General features: G+C 34.6%; 1 protein-coding gene across 9 annotated transcripts in view; it reads right to left on the reverse strand.

Moving 5' to 3' along the window:
* The window catches only part of GRIK2 (glutamate ionotropic receptor kainate type subunit 2), a 640648-nt gene that overhangs the window by 311696 nt on the left and 309714 nt on the right, over nucleotides 1-19238 (reverse strand). For all 9 annotated transcript variants that reach the window (XM_082405216.1, XM_082405212.1, XM_082405214.1 and 6 more), the window contains one exon: nucleotides 16409-16582. In XM_082405216.1, the coding sequence (XP_082261342.1) occupies nucleotides 16409-16582 (174 nt within the window). The remainder of the gene's footprint in view (nucleotides 1-16408; nucleotides 16583-19238) is intronic.

Here is a 19238-nt window from a genome sequence, read left to right on the forward strand (position 1 = left end):
CATTCTCACTGGTTAAGGGCTTCTTTGGGCTATAGGGGAGGGGAGTAACCACCCAGTACTTCTAGCCTGCTAGACATATGAGCAGAGCTTCCTTCTGGAAAAAGTCCTTAGACACAGAGAAGCAGGTACTGGCAGCTACAAGTCTTCTGGGTACCCTGAACCATAAAGTCGGAGGGATATCGGTAAGATACTGACAGCAGGTGCTGCTTCCTCCTTACCTTACTCACTTCCCTTAGTTTACCGATTAATGAGTCCTGTTCACATCACTCCAAATTATATCTCAAATTCCATCACTTTTAGCTCCATGGCTAAAACCTGAGTCCAAGTCATCAGCATTTTTCATCATCATTACTAAAACAGCTGTCTAACTCATCCCACTTGAATGACACACAGAAGCCACAGGCATCTTCTCAGTGCCTGAATCACATTATAGCCTTCCCCTCACTGAAGTCCTCCAGGGCTTCCATTGCAATTAGATCAAAATCCAAATTCCCATGCCTTTCAATGACCTAAATGCTATGTGTCATGACCACTTCTCCAATCTTCTATCATTTCCCCTCTTTCTCTAAATCATCCATCACACTGATAGGTCACCTTTCTTTCCCTCAGATACAACTTGGCTGTTTCCATCTCAAGGAGTTTGCACTTGTTTTTCCTTCTGCCTAGGATGTGCTTCTCAGAAATCTTTGCATGGCTCCCTGTTTCTCATTATTTAGGCCTATCCCACACATCATCTCCTTCCAACACCCTAGTTAAAGAGCCCTCCCCACCCCTCATCATTCTCTGTCCCCTTCCCCTAACTTGTTCTATTTATTCTCCTCTTTGCCAAATAGAAGGTAAACTCCATCTTTATCTAGTTTATCACTCTATCCCTATGCCAATAACAGTGCCTCACACACAGCAGATTTTAAATAAATATTAGTTCAACTTTAAGAAAACATCATGCAAACATATACCGTATGATCTTATTTCTAATAAAATATGTGCAAGTGTGTATAAAAATTAAGAAATTAGTACAGGGATGACCTGTTTTCCAAAGCAAGCAAAGCTAATATTTAGCCAGTTAATTAAGATGCTTGATTAAATATATACTTAAATATATATTTTAAAATTCATTTTAATGTAAAACATCTAACTGTAAATTTATCCCTAATATACTGATGTAGAGCTGACACCCTTTTCATCAGTCTCTTGATTGGAATCCCTCTTCTGTTTTGCATAAGCCCCAAATATGATGGATTATCCATGATTTCCAGTTTTGGTTTCTTTTAATTGAAAGTGCCCTTGTATTTTATTATTTGAGGTAATATTTAATTGAATTATGTCATTAATAAGTAGAACAAGCATAAACTGGTTTTGGAAGAAACACTAATGACCTTTTTTAAGAATAATACCCAATTATGGGAGCAAAATACAGAAGCATGATAAGGTAGCCTACTAGTGGTGAGTTTGCAGGCTGCTATGGACATCAGTTTATTTTAGCCAATAGATAGAGAGCTTTGGTTACTCTCATGAATCAGTTAAGGGAAGGTAAGTTAAGAGAGCTTCCCATCCCTAAAATGTTGGTTGCCATTCTCTTTGCTTGGTGTGTTAATGAACAGGATATTTTACTTTTCATTCATATATATTTTTTAAGTTTACAAATTTTTTACAGTATGCATAATCTATTCAATAAAATTTAAATAATATTAAATATCCAAAATATTCATGATGCTTTTAAAAGTGAACAAATGAGTAAAGTCTGTATTTACCTTATTGTGATTTTGATTGTTTCAAATTTACTTAAAATTTACTTAAATTTTAGTCTAGCAGGCTCTCAAATCTGGAAAACTGGGCATGATTTTTGTCAGTTAAATTCATGTGCACCTGCCTTAGGGGCTAGAGAAGTTCATATTTTAGAGGTATTTCACAGTCTTTAATTTATCACTTATTCATTTCCCTTTTCCCTTTGATAAAGTAAAGGACTTGGAGAGAGGAATAAATATTTAAAAGCTGAGAATAGAGTCTGAAAAGTTGATTTTTAAAGGCAACATTTAACAGGAGTAATATTTGCCTTGAAAGCCAGGACCAGAATTCAAATTAACATCTCTTCTCCCAAGGCACATTCCCAAGAGCCGAGACACCTTGGCTGTAGAGCCTCAGGCTGTTCTGGCAGGACTACTGAGAAACAAAGGCACTAAAAGATGCAGTAATTCTTTACTGATATTCAATATGACTTAAATTTTCTCACTTCCAGGGTTGCTTAGTTGAGGTGGCCAAACAATTTGGCTAGATCCTTTTCTTAGGGTTGCAAACATATACCCATAGAACTAGGATGTTTCCCCCTATTTCTGAAAAAGAAACAGGCATTACTGCGATGAGAAACAGTATAGCAGCTTACAACTTTTTGCCAGGTCCTTCTTTCATCATCTTAAATTCTACGTGTCTGTAAGCAATGCCATCCCCTTTCCAAGCCACCACCTCCTCCTCCAGACAGCCCCATTTTTATTAAAAGCACTACTGTCCTCCCAGTCACCTACGTTAGAAAGCTGAAAAGCCTCTCTTGTCTCCTTATTCTTCTTTCCGGCCTCGAAAAGGCTTTCCTATTCAATCATTCCTTTGAGACCTCTCTGCTCTACTTTTCAGTCATTATTACTGCCGACTTGAATTACAGCTTCTCACCCAGCACTGCAGTAAGTCTAATGCACCTGCACAGCGCCACCAGATGAGCCTTTGGGGGAACAAGGTGGAGCAGGAAGAGCACGGGCTATCAAGTTAGAAAGGCCTGGACTTAAAGCTCAGACTCGGGCTTCCCTGGTGGCGCAGTGGTTGAGAATCTGCCTGCCAATGCAGGGGACACGGGTTTGAGCCCTGGTCTGGGAAGATCCCACATGCCGCGGAGCAACTAGGCCCGTGAGCCACAACTACTGAGCCTGCGTGTCTGGAGCCTGTGCTCCGCAACAAGAGAGGCCACGATAGTAAGAGGCCCGCGCACCGCGATGAAGAGTGGCCCCCCCCGCTCGCCACAACTAGAGAAAGTCCTCACACAGAAATGAAGACCCAACACAGCCAAAAATAAATAAATAAAAAAAAAAAAAAAAAAAAAAGCTCAGCCTCCACCTGAGCTGAATGTCCTTGGACAACACACTAAACATATTTGAACCTCAGTTCCATCATCTGTAAAGTGAGAAACAATGCTCATCTTGCATAAGTTTGGTAAGAAATTAGAGACAGTGTGAGGCAAGCACATCTTTATATAATTACCACAAACCGCATAATGTTTAGCAAAGAGTGGACACACGGTAAATGGTAAATAGTACTTTTATTGCACAGCCCTATTCTAAAACATTTAGTGGCTTCCCATTCTCTTCCTCCAACATGACTTTCCTGCTCTCATCTAGTCTTATCAAAATGCTATTTGTGTTCAACTTCACATTCAAGATCCAGTTCAAGCACTACCTCCCCCAAAACCCCCCTTCCCAATCCCACCAAACTTCCCAAACACACCACTGTTACAAATTCTTAACAACAAAGTAGCAGGTGCGTCCAGTACTTGGTCATGATGGAAAAATAATACTAATTAAAATAATAATAATAATTATTATTTTTATTATTAATTTAGCTCCAAGTTGAAAGATAGAAACATCAAATTCTCTTGGTGTAGGTTTTCTGGTTCTGAGTAGATCCATTGTGTGACCTTTTTAAAAAATGTATTTAAGCAGATGAAAGCCCACTCTGCACCTCTCTGTGGTAGCCATAGCAACTGTGCATTTGGTTTTACAGAGACCACTCTCTTCTCCATTCCTTAATATTACCAGGGGCTTGAAAGTTGCTGGGAAGGAAGTAAGTACATATGCAAAAGAGTCAAGGAAACTCCTAAGAGAAAAACAATCAAGACCCCAAACCAGAACACCTCTGAGGGACGGAGGCTGTCCAAGTGCCATCAAATGCGAGGAAACACTCCTAGCTGAGAGGCCCCAGTCTAGACAAGGCCTGGGAGCACTGGGGAGGGCTGGGTCTGCAAACAGCCTGTGACCACTGACAGGGGCTGTCAACTCAGTCACGCTGGCAATACGGGCAGGCTCCCAGGTGCATGCTTATTGTGTAAACTAAAGAGTTAAATAACTGAAAACCTGAAAGCTGAAATAGTGGGAATCTAGGCCAAGTTGAACTTGAGCCCTTGTTCCAGTGGTGAGTGATTAGACAGGATGTGGAGAGACAATTGGCAAAAATGGCCCCTAACACCAGAGGCAATAGAGGCATGAGTGGATGGAGATGACCATTTGCCAGCCATGTTTTCAGCAGAAATACCAGGACCCTAAGTATGGCAGCAGCTCCAGAACTGTGGTACTACTTTCTGGAGTGCTTCAAACTGGGTAGCAGCCATGGAATTCTCCAGCTTCAACAGGGCACATCTGAGTGGAGCATCCTACAGTGGGGCCTGTGGCTCCATCACTTGGCCTCATCAACCTGATCAAATCTCTGAGTTTCTTGCATTTATCACAGGATGGTGGATTTTTTACAATGTCCAGTGAGGGAACTACAAAGAAAGGGAACTGTTTTTCCTGTTTACTTGGGCACGTAACCATTCTCAAGCTGTGATTTTATGTGAAGTTGTAATTACATCCTTAACAAAAGGTGGATAAACTCCCATCCAAACACACTATTTTCTAAATATATTCCTTATTATAGGTCAGCATTTTTTTTTTTATTATTTAAGGCTATGTTTTACTTTCCTTACTTAACTGATAATTCTTCAGGTGCAGACATCATGTAATATATAATATGTACATATATATTTTCATCATCCACATTATATATTAACACAAATTGCATATAGTAGGTGTGCAAGAACTATTTGGAGAATGTATTAATGAGTAACAATATACAGGAATTTTTCATGAAGGATTGATTTCCTTCATTGAAATAACATTTCAACATCTGTTCTGTTTAACAACTTACTTTTCCCTTCTGGTTCAATTTGGTCACAGGGTATTCTGAAGATTAATGAATAAAATATTTATGAATTCTTTTAGAAAGGCAAATGAAAGATCAACATAATATTTCCTCTCTGCATAATAAAGCAAGAGAATTCCTAATATCCCTTAGGCAAATTCACCCTAAAACTCATCATTTCATTTTGTCTGAAATATTCTTTTGATTTATTAATGTTGATTTAAAGAGTATTGGCCAAGCATATCTTGGAAATTAGTGCATCAGAGTAGATCCTAGACTGTTTCTTAGGCTTTTATATCACAAAACTGTATAGGCTACACTTTTTTAAAAAAATTGTCTTTCTAATGTAAACACAATTACTTAGGTACCAGTGTGATGAAATGAACATCAACAATTTGGTAGTAAAACTAGTGATGATTCGTGTCATTCATTCACTTAATCTCATCCAGAGCATCAAAGTAAGCAGCTACCTACTCTTACATTTCTTTTAAAAGTAGTATTTACATAGCTGCATCCTAATTCAATTGTTACACTTGTACAAACAGGAAATCAAATGACTCTTTGAGAATGATGAACTTTTACCCTGAACAGAAATAGCACTTACATTAAAGTGCAGAAATGGTATTTACCTTGAAGTAAATAAATACGATTTTTGGAGGATTTACTATGTGCCAGACACTGTCTTTGAGCAGTATAAAAGTTATGTATTTCATCTTCATAGTGACTCTATGATGTAGGCATTACTATTTCCTTTAAATAGATGAGGTAATTGAGGCTCAAAGATGCTAAATAATTAGAAGTTTATAAAAGAAGTAATAAGCAGACCTTGGTTTCAATAGACAGATGATTCTGATTCCAAAATTCTTGTTCTAAGATGGAAATAGAATAGATTTTATAGTCTTCTGTAAGTGGCATAAAAAAAAAAAACTCAAGTAAAAATCCATCCTATAATTCTGTGCGCAACAAGCCATCTTCTTAACCTAAAGAAGAAGTGACCTAACATTGAGAAAAAATAAATGGCACATAACAATTTCACAAACTTCTAACTAGATGGAGAGGGAAGGGTAAGCTGGGACAAAGTGAGAGAGTGGCATGGACATATATACACTACCAAATATAAAATAGAAAGCTAGTGGGAAGCAGCCACATAGCACAGGGAGATCAGCTCGGTGCTTTGTGACCACCTAGAGCGGTGGGATAGGGAGGGTGGGAGGGAGGGAGATGCAAGAGGGAAGAGATATGGGAACGTATGTATATGTATAACTGATTCACTCTGTTATAAAGCAGAAACTAACACACCATTGTAAAGCAATTATATACTCCAATAAAGATGTTAAGAAAAAAAAGTCTGTTAAATAGGGATACATCATTCTAATAGAACATTTCAAATTATTGAGATTGGGCTCATTTTTAAAGAAGACTATTAGATTCTAGTACTAAGTAGATTCTGTGTGAATGCTTTTCAAGGTTTCTATATCAATTAACCATCCAACACACACACACACACACACACACACACACACACACACATACACACTACATATCTATTACAGTGTTACTGCATGTAAGAGATGACAAAAGATGCTGAAATAATATGTTTGGATTAATTAAGCTATAAGCCCTGTATCAAAATTTGTTTTACATTTATAAGGCACTGAGATTTTAAGAGGAGGCAATAATATAGCTTATAATTACAAAAAGCCAGGTAGGTTTACAATATTCTTATATGTTAATTCATTATCCCTTTCGATCCGTAGGACAACACACTAAAATTTATTATTTCTCTTTGACAAGTGAGGCTCAAAGAGGTTAATTAAATAACCTGCTTAAAGAAACAGCATTAGAAAGGATTGGAAATGGGATTCAGATGCTGGCTTGTATTCCCTATTTATTGGTTTAATCTGGGAAGGAAATAAAAGGGTTTGGTAGACCAGCTACTCACCACCTCACCCAAAATTGGTGTAAAACTCTATATATTAAAGTCGAAGAAGAAGCAATACATGTAACATTTTTTGCTGGTTTTGAATTAATCATGCTTAACTTTTACCTTTGGATGCTTAAGGATTCTTTTATATACTTCTGACTATAGTCCGGGGATCTTCCTTTATATATAATCTGCCTATTCTATGTATCTGCATCTATAAAATGAGGATTACAACTGCCCCCATGATGTTGTTACAAGGCAATAATAGCTCTAAGATATAGTAAGCATTAAATACATTTCACAATTAGGTTATTTTGTAATAGAGATTGTCAATACAAATGGTAACATGCAATAGGAACTAGATTCAGAGTTTATATATAGAGTCATTGCTTGGATCAAACTTCCTAGGACTCCTATACATCCTAGGGTCCTTAATATACACACTTAATATATGTGTACGCTCCTATTTCTAAGAACAGGGTCAGGTAATACTTTGCATCAAATAAGTGAGAGAATTTCTGCATTGGTAAGATACAGAGGAAAGTAATTTAAAAACAAAAAGAGTGAACATCTACTGTGGTATATATTTACATGGAAAAAATCAGTTATAATTGTTGTTTATTATATATAATATAAATTTTATTATATACCAAGTTCTTGATTTACTTGCAATATTTTCCAGCTTTCTCAATTTTTAAATAAAATTCTTCTGAAATTTAGCATGACAAAAGAAAGTTGCAATTTGTTTGTTATAAATCACAGCAGTGAAGAGGGAAAATTTGTTAAAATTTGGCAGAAGTATTGAGTCCAAAATTAATAAAATCTATAGTTAAATGTGTTATGTGTTTAGAAATAAATATTTTTATAGTTATGTTTAATAATAAAAATCTGTCAAAATCTTATACATATTTAGTACCTGAGGTCATATATTATAAATGCTAATTATACTATTAGTATTGTAGCCAGTACCACTGTCTTTCTAGTAAATAGCCTACTACTCACAACAGCAGCTAAAGTAATAGGAATTTATATAGATCATAAATATATGTTTTATATTATTTCTTTTTATATAAAATATATAAACATAAGTACTTAAATGAAAATTTACATTACTATTTATTATTTTTTTAATTTATTTTATTTAAGGACTTAGTAAGGCCAAGATATCTTTTATCTGGTATTATATTTCAACATTTGTTGGAAATAAATTCCAAAATTATGGAAATAAAAAATAAAATGCCTAAGATAAGTTCCTAAACTTATGAATAAAAATGGAATAATACAGGAAAACATAGTTTTGATAGTAATTATGACTAGTCTACTTCCTCTCATTCTGCATCCTATTCCCAATTACAGAATGCAGCTTAGCTCTGAGTATTTTACTCTGAAAGCAAAATAGCCAGAAAACATGTTTTGTACATTTTGTAAATAGATCCACTCTTTCTTTCTATTTTAGAAATAGATCCAATGAAGAGAAAGTACTATTGTTTATAGCAAATGTTAACCTTCTTTCACCAGAACTTTTCTGTTGTTTATTAGGAATATATATCTGAGTAATAATATTTTTTTCTTGTTATTTATAGGCCTCAATGTCATCTCTTACTTTCTGTTTTTAAATAATTCCAACCAATAATAATTCCAGCAATTTCATGCTGACTTTATTCTGAATTCCTATATGGTAAATATTGCACACTTATAATAATCTATTAATTGATATGTAAAAATTTTATCCCAGCTTTATCTCCCACTGTTTTCCAATCCATTCCTCTAATCCAGGACATTGAACATTATGTCAAAGTTGCTGTTAGCGCCATTCTAACCTGAGTGCCAGCTCCAGTAAAAGAATCCATTGTTTATTTTCTTAATCACCTTGTATTCCCTTTGTATTGGGCACTGTATTTGCTTTCCCAAGTTTGATGACTTTTTACCTCTACTGCCTGCTTGACATTTTGCTTTTTCAAGGTTACATTCATCGCTTACTCTTACCAATTCTATCTTGATGCTCAGTACAGATGTGGAGTCCTAAATCTCAGAACGTTGCTAATTCCTAGACTCTGCAATGTTGAACTTTGCTTTCTTGTCAGCGCATTGGCATCACCTTCTCTAGGTGTCCTTGTCATTGACTGTCACTTGGGCCCTCCTTCCTAAATAACACAAATTTTCATCTACCTAGACTTCCTCATACCATCTTGGATTGGTTACATACATATGTAAGTATGTAGCTATTAAATATATAAGAAGCTGAGGAAAATTGTGAGCAGAAATGTATTAATTCTTTACAGGTTTGTATTACATGATCTGAGATCAATGCTTTAAAGATAAATTTTGATTTTCAGGGTAGAAGGGGTAAAAAAAGTCTTTTGATTCAACCTTACTTTTTCGAAATGAAAAGTTTTAAAATTGACCTAACAAAATAACACGATTATGAAGGAAATGTTTCAATGCAATTGCCATCTTTCATGTAAGAAACAGCAACTTAAAATGGAAATTCCATCTTTTTATCAGCTTTAGATAAATGCTGATTGCTTAATCTGCCAATGACCAAAGGCATTTAGATGGAATGCTCCAAGTTAATGAAACGATGGAGGTTGCTAGGTCATCTCAATTATTTATATTCAGATTCAACTTGCAGCTTAGTACATCAAGGGAGATTAATAGGTATGTAAAGTGAAGAAATACAGTGCCATCCTGTTATTCATGCCACATACTCCATGTCCTTTTACTATTCATTAAATCAATCATATACAAATGTAATGAATGTTGTGCTTATGACTTCATTATATACCCTGAAACATCTTATGCAAATATTTCTGCCATATTTGATTATAATACAGACCCCAAAATATTTCTTCTGTGGTAAAGATAAGAATAAAAGTAGCAATTATGTGAATAAATTTTGTGAAATGTTATACATTTTCAGCAGAATACTAAGAAGTTATGTGAAGCCCCTGGTAAATACATATTTGTCCTTGCTGTCACAAAATAGCACGGAAAACAAGGAATTTTAACAAGAATTTGAAGGAAGACTTAGGAACTAGAACAATCAAAGAAACACCAAATTAAAATGAAATCAAAAATTAAAGTTTGAATATGATTTTTGTACTGACAAAGATGTGAGATGTGAACAGTAAGACATTCACTGTCTTCTTGATTTTGTCAATTCCCTAACTTCTGTGAGGAAACAGAGGTACTGACTTCATTACCAAACCCTGAGTGCCTGGTATAAAATTCAGAGTAACGTGTACAACATACTCATGAGTAAAATTGATCAAAGAAAGGATAATTCATTATTTTGTTACTTTTTATACTTCTAATGTTTTAGTGGCATATGAAATAAAACCACCTTCTTCAAAATGCCTTTATTGATTAAAAAATGGCAAGTTAGCTTGACCCATTGTCTGGCAAAGTCTTATTTTTATTCTCATTTCAACTGAATCAAATAAAATGGCTCCAGCTAATTAAGACAGGCAGACAGCAGCTAAGGCAAACTTGTAGTTCTAGCAGCAAATGACAGCCTTGCCTGGTCATACTTTATTTCTCTATGGTTCTATTTTCATTGACTTTTCTAAAGGTAGATCTTTGTACAATAGCAGAGTGGTCACTTGTGCCCCTTTAGTACATGAGCTAACTCCCTGCTGGGAATGTATATACTAGATGTTATCTTTTAATTTAAGTTAATCAAATGAGGAAAGAAATTATAAAGTTTATGGGCCATGGTCTGTTGTTATAAATAAATAATTGTTAGGAGGACCCTGGAACTTAAACACTTAAAGACTTACCTCCCTTATAAACATTATCCCTTCTTTCGTAAAAGAGAATGGGAACTACTCCTCTAACTCACTAAACTTTCACTATTTAATCAAAAGCATTTCTAAGTTTTTGTCTTTTAAGGTATTTTTCTAACAAAGAATTGAGACTAGCCTAATTGTATTTTCTAAGTGATTAGGTATCTTGATAATAAAATACAAGTAGGTAAATAAAAAAAGCTCCCCAGAATATATTTGGGAAAATGAGAAGGCCTAGTGATTAGAACACAGATGCAGCATGATTAAAATAAATTAACACACACATTTATTCAATCAGGCAGTCACTCCATCATGATGAGCCCCTACTTTGTTTGCATCAGGCACTGAACTAGGTCCAGGGCCTTCAAGAATGACAAAACCTGGTTCTTGCCTCAAAAGAGCTTACAATCTGTTGAGAAAGGGGTGTGAAGACAAACAAAAGTCCCAGAGTTAAATTTTAACATGGAGTTATATATAAAGTGCATAAATAAAAGGTGCACACGTGTAAAATGTCTGGAGGACTCAGCAAATTCATGGGAAAGGTACATAAGTCCTGAAAATCATAGCACGAGTAGGAATATGCCAGACATTCAAACAGGGGTAAGTGGTTCAGACAATGGGAACATCCTGCGCTGAAATGAGGAGGTGCATCAGCACTGCTGACTCAGCCAGGGTGAGATGGTGAGATGCATGGCTTGAAAGAGCAGGGAGCAGGCAAATATGAGGCTGGAGAAGTAACAGGAGCCAGATCATGGAAGGCCTTGCAGGCTTGACAAATGAGCTAAAATTTCACCTAGCCAATGACAAGGCATCATCAGTATGTTTTGGTAAGCTCATGGTAGGAAAAAGGTTAAGTGTAGGAGAGATGTTAGGAGTGGGAATTCAGTGAGGAGACTGTTGCAACAGCCAGGGGAGAGACCATGGGATCCTTAACCAAGGCATAGCTCTGGGGGTGGAAAGAAGAATGTAGTTAAGCAAGATATTGATACAGTAGATTTGACAGTGTTTGATGATTGTTGGATGGATATGAAGAGAGGAGAAAGGAAATGGAGAGAGCAGTAAGTCTCGAAGAGTTTAAATTTCCAAAAACGGTAATCTCCCTAAAGTAATTCGGATGAAAGAGCCAACCAACAGTCATTATTGATTTGTGTTGCAAATTTACATTGTCAAGGAATATATGTGGTATTATATAACAACATAAGAAAAAATGGCATTTGTAAAATACCAAATGGATTACAGGTCCATTAGCATTAAGATGCATGACATAATGGGAGCATTGGGAAGGAGTTCCAGGATATAGCTGAACTTAAAATTTACCTTGAGGTGTTTCTACTTGACTTCATTCTCTTGAATTGAGATTGTTGCAAACTCAATAAGTCAATAATAAATGTAACCATTGTCAAACGCTGATGGATTCAAAAAAGTGAATTCCCACCCTATAGTTAACGGTGCCTGGGGAAAGTAGATGTCTGGTCAGAGGATGGGGAGAAATCCCTTCTGATCACGTGGTAAAGGACAGTGATAATGTTCACTGAAGGGGGCTTCCCCACTCCCAGGGGCATGGAAATACGTGAATAATTAATAAAGAATGCACAGTAGGGAAAGGGTTTTATAATAAGGGCTCATGTCTAGGGAGGCATGTAGAGCACTACCTGGATGGCAGTGTGTAGGCATGGGGGAAAGTGGGAGAAAGGTGATACGAGTTAAAAACAAAACCCTTACGTGTGAAGGAAGAGGGTCAGACTTCCTTTCTTCCTTCCTTCTTAGTGAGATCAGGTTTGGATGTATTGTGTGACTTGGTTCCCTGGTTGGGTTTATACCAAATGAAGATAAGAATTTTACTGAGCTACTAGCATTAATATCTTTAATATGATGTTCCCAGACCATAGAAGAAGGAACTACAACTATGGCAGAAATGGTCTTGTATTCAGTAGTCATTTAGCAGATAAACACTTAGCCTAGGTGCTAACTCAACCAGGAAAATTCTTATGAATCCAATTCATTGTTTCTTTTTATAGCTTAAACATAAAGAAATAATGTGAAAATCTAAGCACTGTGATCTTACATAGTGACAAATGACTATGATACTGATAATAGGTCTTGCTCCAAGTACTAGGAACTTTGCTGATAATCCCACTTCTTAATGGGACCATAGGGAAAAAAAAGAACAAGGGATATATAAACACTGAGATCTCATGAATTGACTAAAGGGAATGTTGCCAACTCTACAATGCCAGGCTATAATTCTTTTCTTTTCTAACTAGAATCCTCTTAACTTCCTTACTCCATTCATGGCAGAAATAGCTTATTAATTTCTTTTCCTAAACATTTAATAACTGGGAAAATGCTTACAATATAATCTTAAGTGGAAAAGAAAAAGAATACTCATACAAGGCATAAATATACCAACATTTTTAAACAGATCTCATACTGGTTTTATTTTATAATAATCATGCACTATTTTATAATTAATCATTAATTTATATAATAAAATATATATAATCTTTTATATCATTATATAATGTTATCTAATGAAATATTTTTAAAGATATTATCAGTTTTCCTTTGGAAAATTGTAAAAAAGTCATCAATCTGCATCCATTTTAAAATAAATCTTTATTTGAATGGCAAACTTTACGTCTACTTCTAAAATATTTTGTGTTCCATGCTCTATTTATAAATATAATAAAATAAATAGTTGGCACACATTTTTAGATAAGAACTACTCAAAAAGTGCTCATACAAGGAAATTTATCTTCATTTTAAAAATGAAGTCATTCATTTTAAAAATGTTCTCATGTAAGTCTTCTGGTGGTTTTTATATTTTGCAGTAACTCAAATAAAGATATATAAATAAAGAGGCAATTATCCCTTATACTCTTTTTTTTTTCTTATTTAAGATCTATTTGAAAAGTATTTCATGACTATAACAAAGAGAAGAGTGTTGGCATTAAAAATTCTTCTGAAGATTTCAAAATCTATGGTCTATACACAATGCCCAGAATTTTCAATAAATAGGCTAATCATTTTCTCCTCAGTGCATTTTTGTTCTATCACTTACCCACTCCCACTAAATCACTTGTCAGTTCAGAAGAAGGGCAGGATTGAGGACTGGACTCAAGGCTAGAAAGAAAAAACCTAAACCTGCATTCATCCTAACACCCTGTCTTTTTTTTTTTTTTTTCTTTTTAGTGTGCATATACCTTCTATTGAGAAGAATATGTTTAGGAAAGCCAAGAAGAGAGTCCAAACACTTGGTTGACTTTGAGGTCCTCATCTTGTCTAGTGGCCTGTGTGCTCCATAATTGTAAATACTGGGACTGGGAGTAATTATGTGGCTAATGGGGGAAGGTAAAAATAACGACTAAGAGTTCAAATTTGGATAACAGAAAGACTCAGGTTCAATTTAAAATTCTGACATTTACTGTGTGACATCGGAATGTTAGTTAACCACTTGAGGTCTTATATTTCTATCTGTAAAATGGGAATAATAATGGTACCAACTCAGGGAGTTGTTTTGAGGATTAAATGGAATGATGCATGCAAAGCATTTAGCATTAGTGTAGACACATAGCTGGGTTTTTTTTGTTGTTATTTTAGAAAATGAATTTTATTTATTTATAAAAATTATAAATTTTAATAAATTGCAGATTATTCTTTCCTAGTATACAGAAATATAACTGATTTTTGTCTTTTTTGATCCATTTTATGAAGGTTAATTCTTTCCAAGAGCCCCTACCTTCCTAGATATGAAATTAATATATCTTCCTTTGTATTTATCTCTTTCAATAGTCAACTTACTAGAAGTTTCAAGGGATGACATGTAGAGTCATACAGGAATCATACAGAAATACACAGAGTACCCAAGTAAGGCTGGATAATTTTTGTGATTCTGATATATAAAAGGGCACACTAATCCTTTGACATATCAGTGGAAGTCTTAGAGTATGAAAATATTAAGATTGCCATGATACCTATTGATTTACTTTTCCGAAAACCATTCAGTAATGGTTCTGAATAACAAATAACAATATCCATCTTGAAATTAAGGAAGGGTAAAGAGAGTTAGAAAGCATATATGGAAAAAATATATACATGATTAAAATAACAATTTAAAAGGAAGTATATGTTTTAATTTTTTAAAATAACATTGTCTATTAGGTTCCAAAAGTTTGATTCACCATCTTCAAACTGGGAATGAAATATAATATTTGTAATTTATTCTTGGTTGTATTTTATTTTTAATCTGGATGTACTTCAGAAAAAAAAAAATCTTCATTTTTAAGTTATTTATGTATTTTCCTCCCAATAAAGTTTCTCAAATATATCTTAAGGTAAAACTAAAATACTAGAACTAGTCCACCATCTCTTTTTATGCACAGGAGTAAAATTCCCCTCATACTATTTCCTTAAAACAATAATGTGGATATAAGATATTTTCAAATTCTAGTAGGTTATTTTTCTCACTAAAAGAAAATAAATGTCTTTTTTGTTTTTTCCTTTCCATTAGAAGGTTGGTGCCTAGAGGGTAACTATGATTTCTTCACAGTCTCTATGAAGACACTCAATTTGTATTAGTAAATCTTCTTTTAAGGGAAGAAAAACACAAAAATTTCCTTTATTTTGCTACAACATTAAAAACATACTTTGAAGCCCCATTGAAGCAATTAATGGAAATATTACAATCATAATAGAAAAAGCTTTTCCACACATCAGGATAGAGGATGTGTCTGCTTATAAAGTTTCCATTTAGAATGACACTTTTTAATGACCTAGGAAATGTAAATATTGCCAAAGTGCTGAGCTATTTACTAAATTGTAGCAGTAACTTTGTCTATAGAAAATAGATTGAATGAGAATGTATCAGACATTTATAATTTGTTAAACAGTACAGTATAAACTTACCTGGTCCTATAAGGTGGCCAGTAGCTGCATTTGGCTACTGAGACCTTGAAATGTGACTAGTCTGAACAAATACGTGAAGTGTCAAATGCACACCAACTTTCAAAGACTTAACAGAAAAAATGAATGTAATATATTTCAGTCATAATTTTTATAGTGATTGTTTAAATAATGGCATTTTTGATACAATGGGTTAAATAAAATAAATTAATAATATTGAAATTTACCTTTTGGTGTATGTTTTTTAACATAGCTATTAGAAAATGTTAAATTATGTATGTACATTGCATTAGATTTTCATTGGCAGAACTGGTATAAACAACTAAAGTTACATAAAATGTACCCTTCTTTTACAGTTTAAGCATTAGTCTAGTTTCTAGGTTTAAAACCAAGACTTGAAAATAACAAGTGTGATTATTGGTGAATTCTGAACCTTAAAGAGTAAACTCAAGGGAAATTTTAGTGTGATATAAGTCATTTATATGACATCAGATATCAGAAGCCAACATGATGAAGAGTAATCATATACTGGTAGTTAAGATCCAAAGGATAACTTTCAGGTTAATGTGTTCTTTCCAATCTTTAATTTATCCTATATATAGCACTAATTAATTGTAGAGAAATCCCCTACATTGTAGTATTCTGACAATAGTTGTAATGCTTTTTGAGATACTTGGATAAAAGTTAAATTTGCCACATAAAATTGATTTAGAAAATTGTTAATAGAATTATTGGCAATAGTACTTCTGATATCATGCCTTTAACATTAACAACTAAACCGAAGTTTGGATCCAGAGGACTCAATAATTTATGCAATATTACTTAGAAACACACAAACTGATCTTTAAGTGGGTATTCATACCGTCATAAATCCATCCAGCAAACCTGAATCGGGTTTCGGAGGTGCCTGCAACCGTTCCATAGACCACTTTTCAATGATGGAGGAGACTTGTGTATTTTCTGTGTTTAATATTCTGAACCCTGTCATGTTAACGCCACTGTATCGGTAGGGCTCTACATCAAGAGCGAAGAGGTCCTAAAAGACAAATTTCTTTGTGTTAGTATCAAGATAGAATATTCATAGGCAAGTATAATTGAAATAATCAGGTATTCCTGCTTGCCTTAGGTTACTTAACACCACTGTGTCTCAAGTGATGTTTAAACATCACAAATCACCAAGATTCAAATACACTATCCTCACGTTTTGCCAATGCAAATATATATACACTCTACATAAACAAGTACATATATATATTATTCCAGCTCCACCAGTGGAACAACAGGCTCTTCTACAACCTACCTTTAAGGTTTGCATAAGCTTTCTTCTCTATGTTAGGGATAGCTTGCCCTAAAATTTTATGCATTACTCTTTTATATTTAACTGATTATAGGTGTTTTCCCATGTCTTGCTTCCTTGACTGGCTATTGTCATGTTTGTGTTATTTTGCTTTGTCTTTTTTCTTTTTATTTTAAGAAACAGACCATGAAATATAGCTTCTAACTAATGAAAATTATATCAAAGCTGAGGAAAAAAGTTAACAAAACTGGGCTTATTGGTTACAAGAACTCTTGTAGTTCTTTTGTCTTATACCCTATCTAGCAACTCCCCCATAAGGAACACTTCAGATTTTGGTTGCCCTTTCTACTCTATATACAGTGAGTGCTCTGGATTTGCCCAGGAGATAAGAGGCCAAAGCTGTCGGGGCAGTCGGATGTCACTATGAGAACATGCAGCCTGTGGGACTTTTGCCCCCATTGAGTTGGCATTAGCTATTCCTTAGATCTTACAGACAACATTGAGAACTATTGAGAGCCAGGGCAAGATCAATGCCATTGGTCCTGGGCACAGCTTGCTCATACAGCTGTACAGACTAGATTATAGAAGCAAAATTCAGTGAAGAGAAGCTGACGTTGGCCTGAGCTCTATTCTGTGCTGTGAAAAATATAAGGAATTTTTAGGTTTTTAGTTTTCAACATTTGCAATCTAGGCAAGGAGATTATCTCTTTCTCTCTCTCTCTCTCTCTCTGGCTATATATATATTTACATACACACACACACATATATATATATATAAAATGTTGTGCAATATATGCTAAGGGGCAAAAGAGTGCAAGTGATAAGTGCAAAGAGTCAGAAGCAAGACAAATGATTTTCAATTTTTATGGTAAAGAACAACTTCACAGAGCAGATGGGATCTGAGCTGCCATTAAAGAATGGCCATGCTTTTGATAGGCAAAAGACAAAAGGAGACCAAAATGTCAGTAGAGACACAAAAATTAGAAAATATAAAGTCTACTCAGGAGACTGACCTAAATCAGTTTGGCTATAAGAGAATTCATGAGGGAGAACAGCGGCAAAAGAAAATAGGAAAGTTAGGTTAGAATCAAACTGAAAAGGACCTTCAGTTATAGGCTAGATGAGTCCTACATATACTAAACTAGTTTTCTTTTTTCCATTTTTTTCCTTATTAAGAGATGCTTTCGATTTCCCTAAAATCTTATGATTATGGTAGAACTGAGTTTCAACAGCACTGAAATATAATTTGCTGACGAGTGAAGGTTTCTACTCACTCTCCACCAGCCCATCACTAAGTTTCTCACAGGCTGCAAAAAAGTTGCCTGGTGGGAAGTGATACAGATATACAGCAGAGTTAGCCTTAGTATTTACCAGTAAAATACAACCTACTGTGTGAAGCACCTTCATTGAAGAAGAGTTGTTTTTACAAGAAGCTATTGTGATCAATTTAGATTTAAAATTTAGTAATTTAGACCAATTACTAAATTTTAGTAATTTAATCTGGTAACTTCAAGACTCCTAAAAGCAAGGAGATCAATTGGAAAACTTTTGAGTTAACAAAGAGAGAGCATTGGTTAGACTGGTCATTGTAGGAAAGGAGAAGATGCATACTACAGACACTATGGAGAAAAAATCAGTACCATTTTGTTGGGGATACAGGAGTTAGAGACAGTGGAAGTTTTGAAGGAGGAGTCAGAAGATGAGTCACTTCAGAGGACAACACATTAAGGTTTAAATAACTTGAAATTATCTTAACACCACAACGATTAGAAACGTTCTGCAACGCAGTGATATACAATTCAGGAATATTACAGATAGACATTTAGATCTCATTTGAACAAAGGTCATAATTGAAGCTCTAAGCACATACCAGTTCTGAAGAAAATAACTGAAGAGGAAAAAAGAAAATAAGATACATGCCCAAACTTGGAGATACTCTCATATTGGGGGGATGGGCAGGAAATAGTGACAGAGACAGATAGCTGTTTCACAGTGGAAGGAAAACTAGGATAATATATTGGTAAAGAAACAGAGCTAAGGGTAAGTAGGTTTGATAAAAAAAAAAAAAAGAATGTCAGATTTCCATGCATATTGAGAAAAAACTGTTGTGGGTATGTAAAGAGAAAAGATAAAGGTAACATTCAATTTGCTAATTGCAAATTAAATCATATTTACTTAAAAAAATCCAACTTAACATATGCAAAAACAGAATAGAAAATTTAATCTACTAAAGAAGCAGCTTCAATAAACCTGATTTCGGTTAAGTCAATGGAGCTAACAACATAAGAATTTGTGCTTTTCTAAAACATTGATTTCTCAGCAAACTAATTTTAAAATCCATTATGTTCTGAAAGTCCTCTAAGCAATATAAAAATAAGACATTATTTTGAATTAA

The sequence above is a fragment of the Balaenoptera borealis genome (genome assembly GCF_965194805.1).
Source record: "Balaenoptera borealis genome assembly, chromosome: 9".
NCBI classification, from domain to species: Eukaryota; Metazoa; Chordata; class Mammalia; order Artiodactyla; family Balaenopteridae; genus Balaenoptera; species Balaenoptera borealis.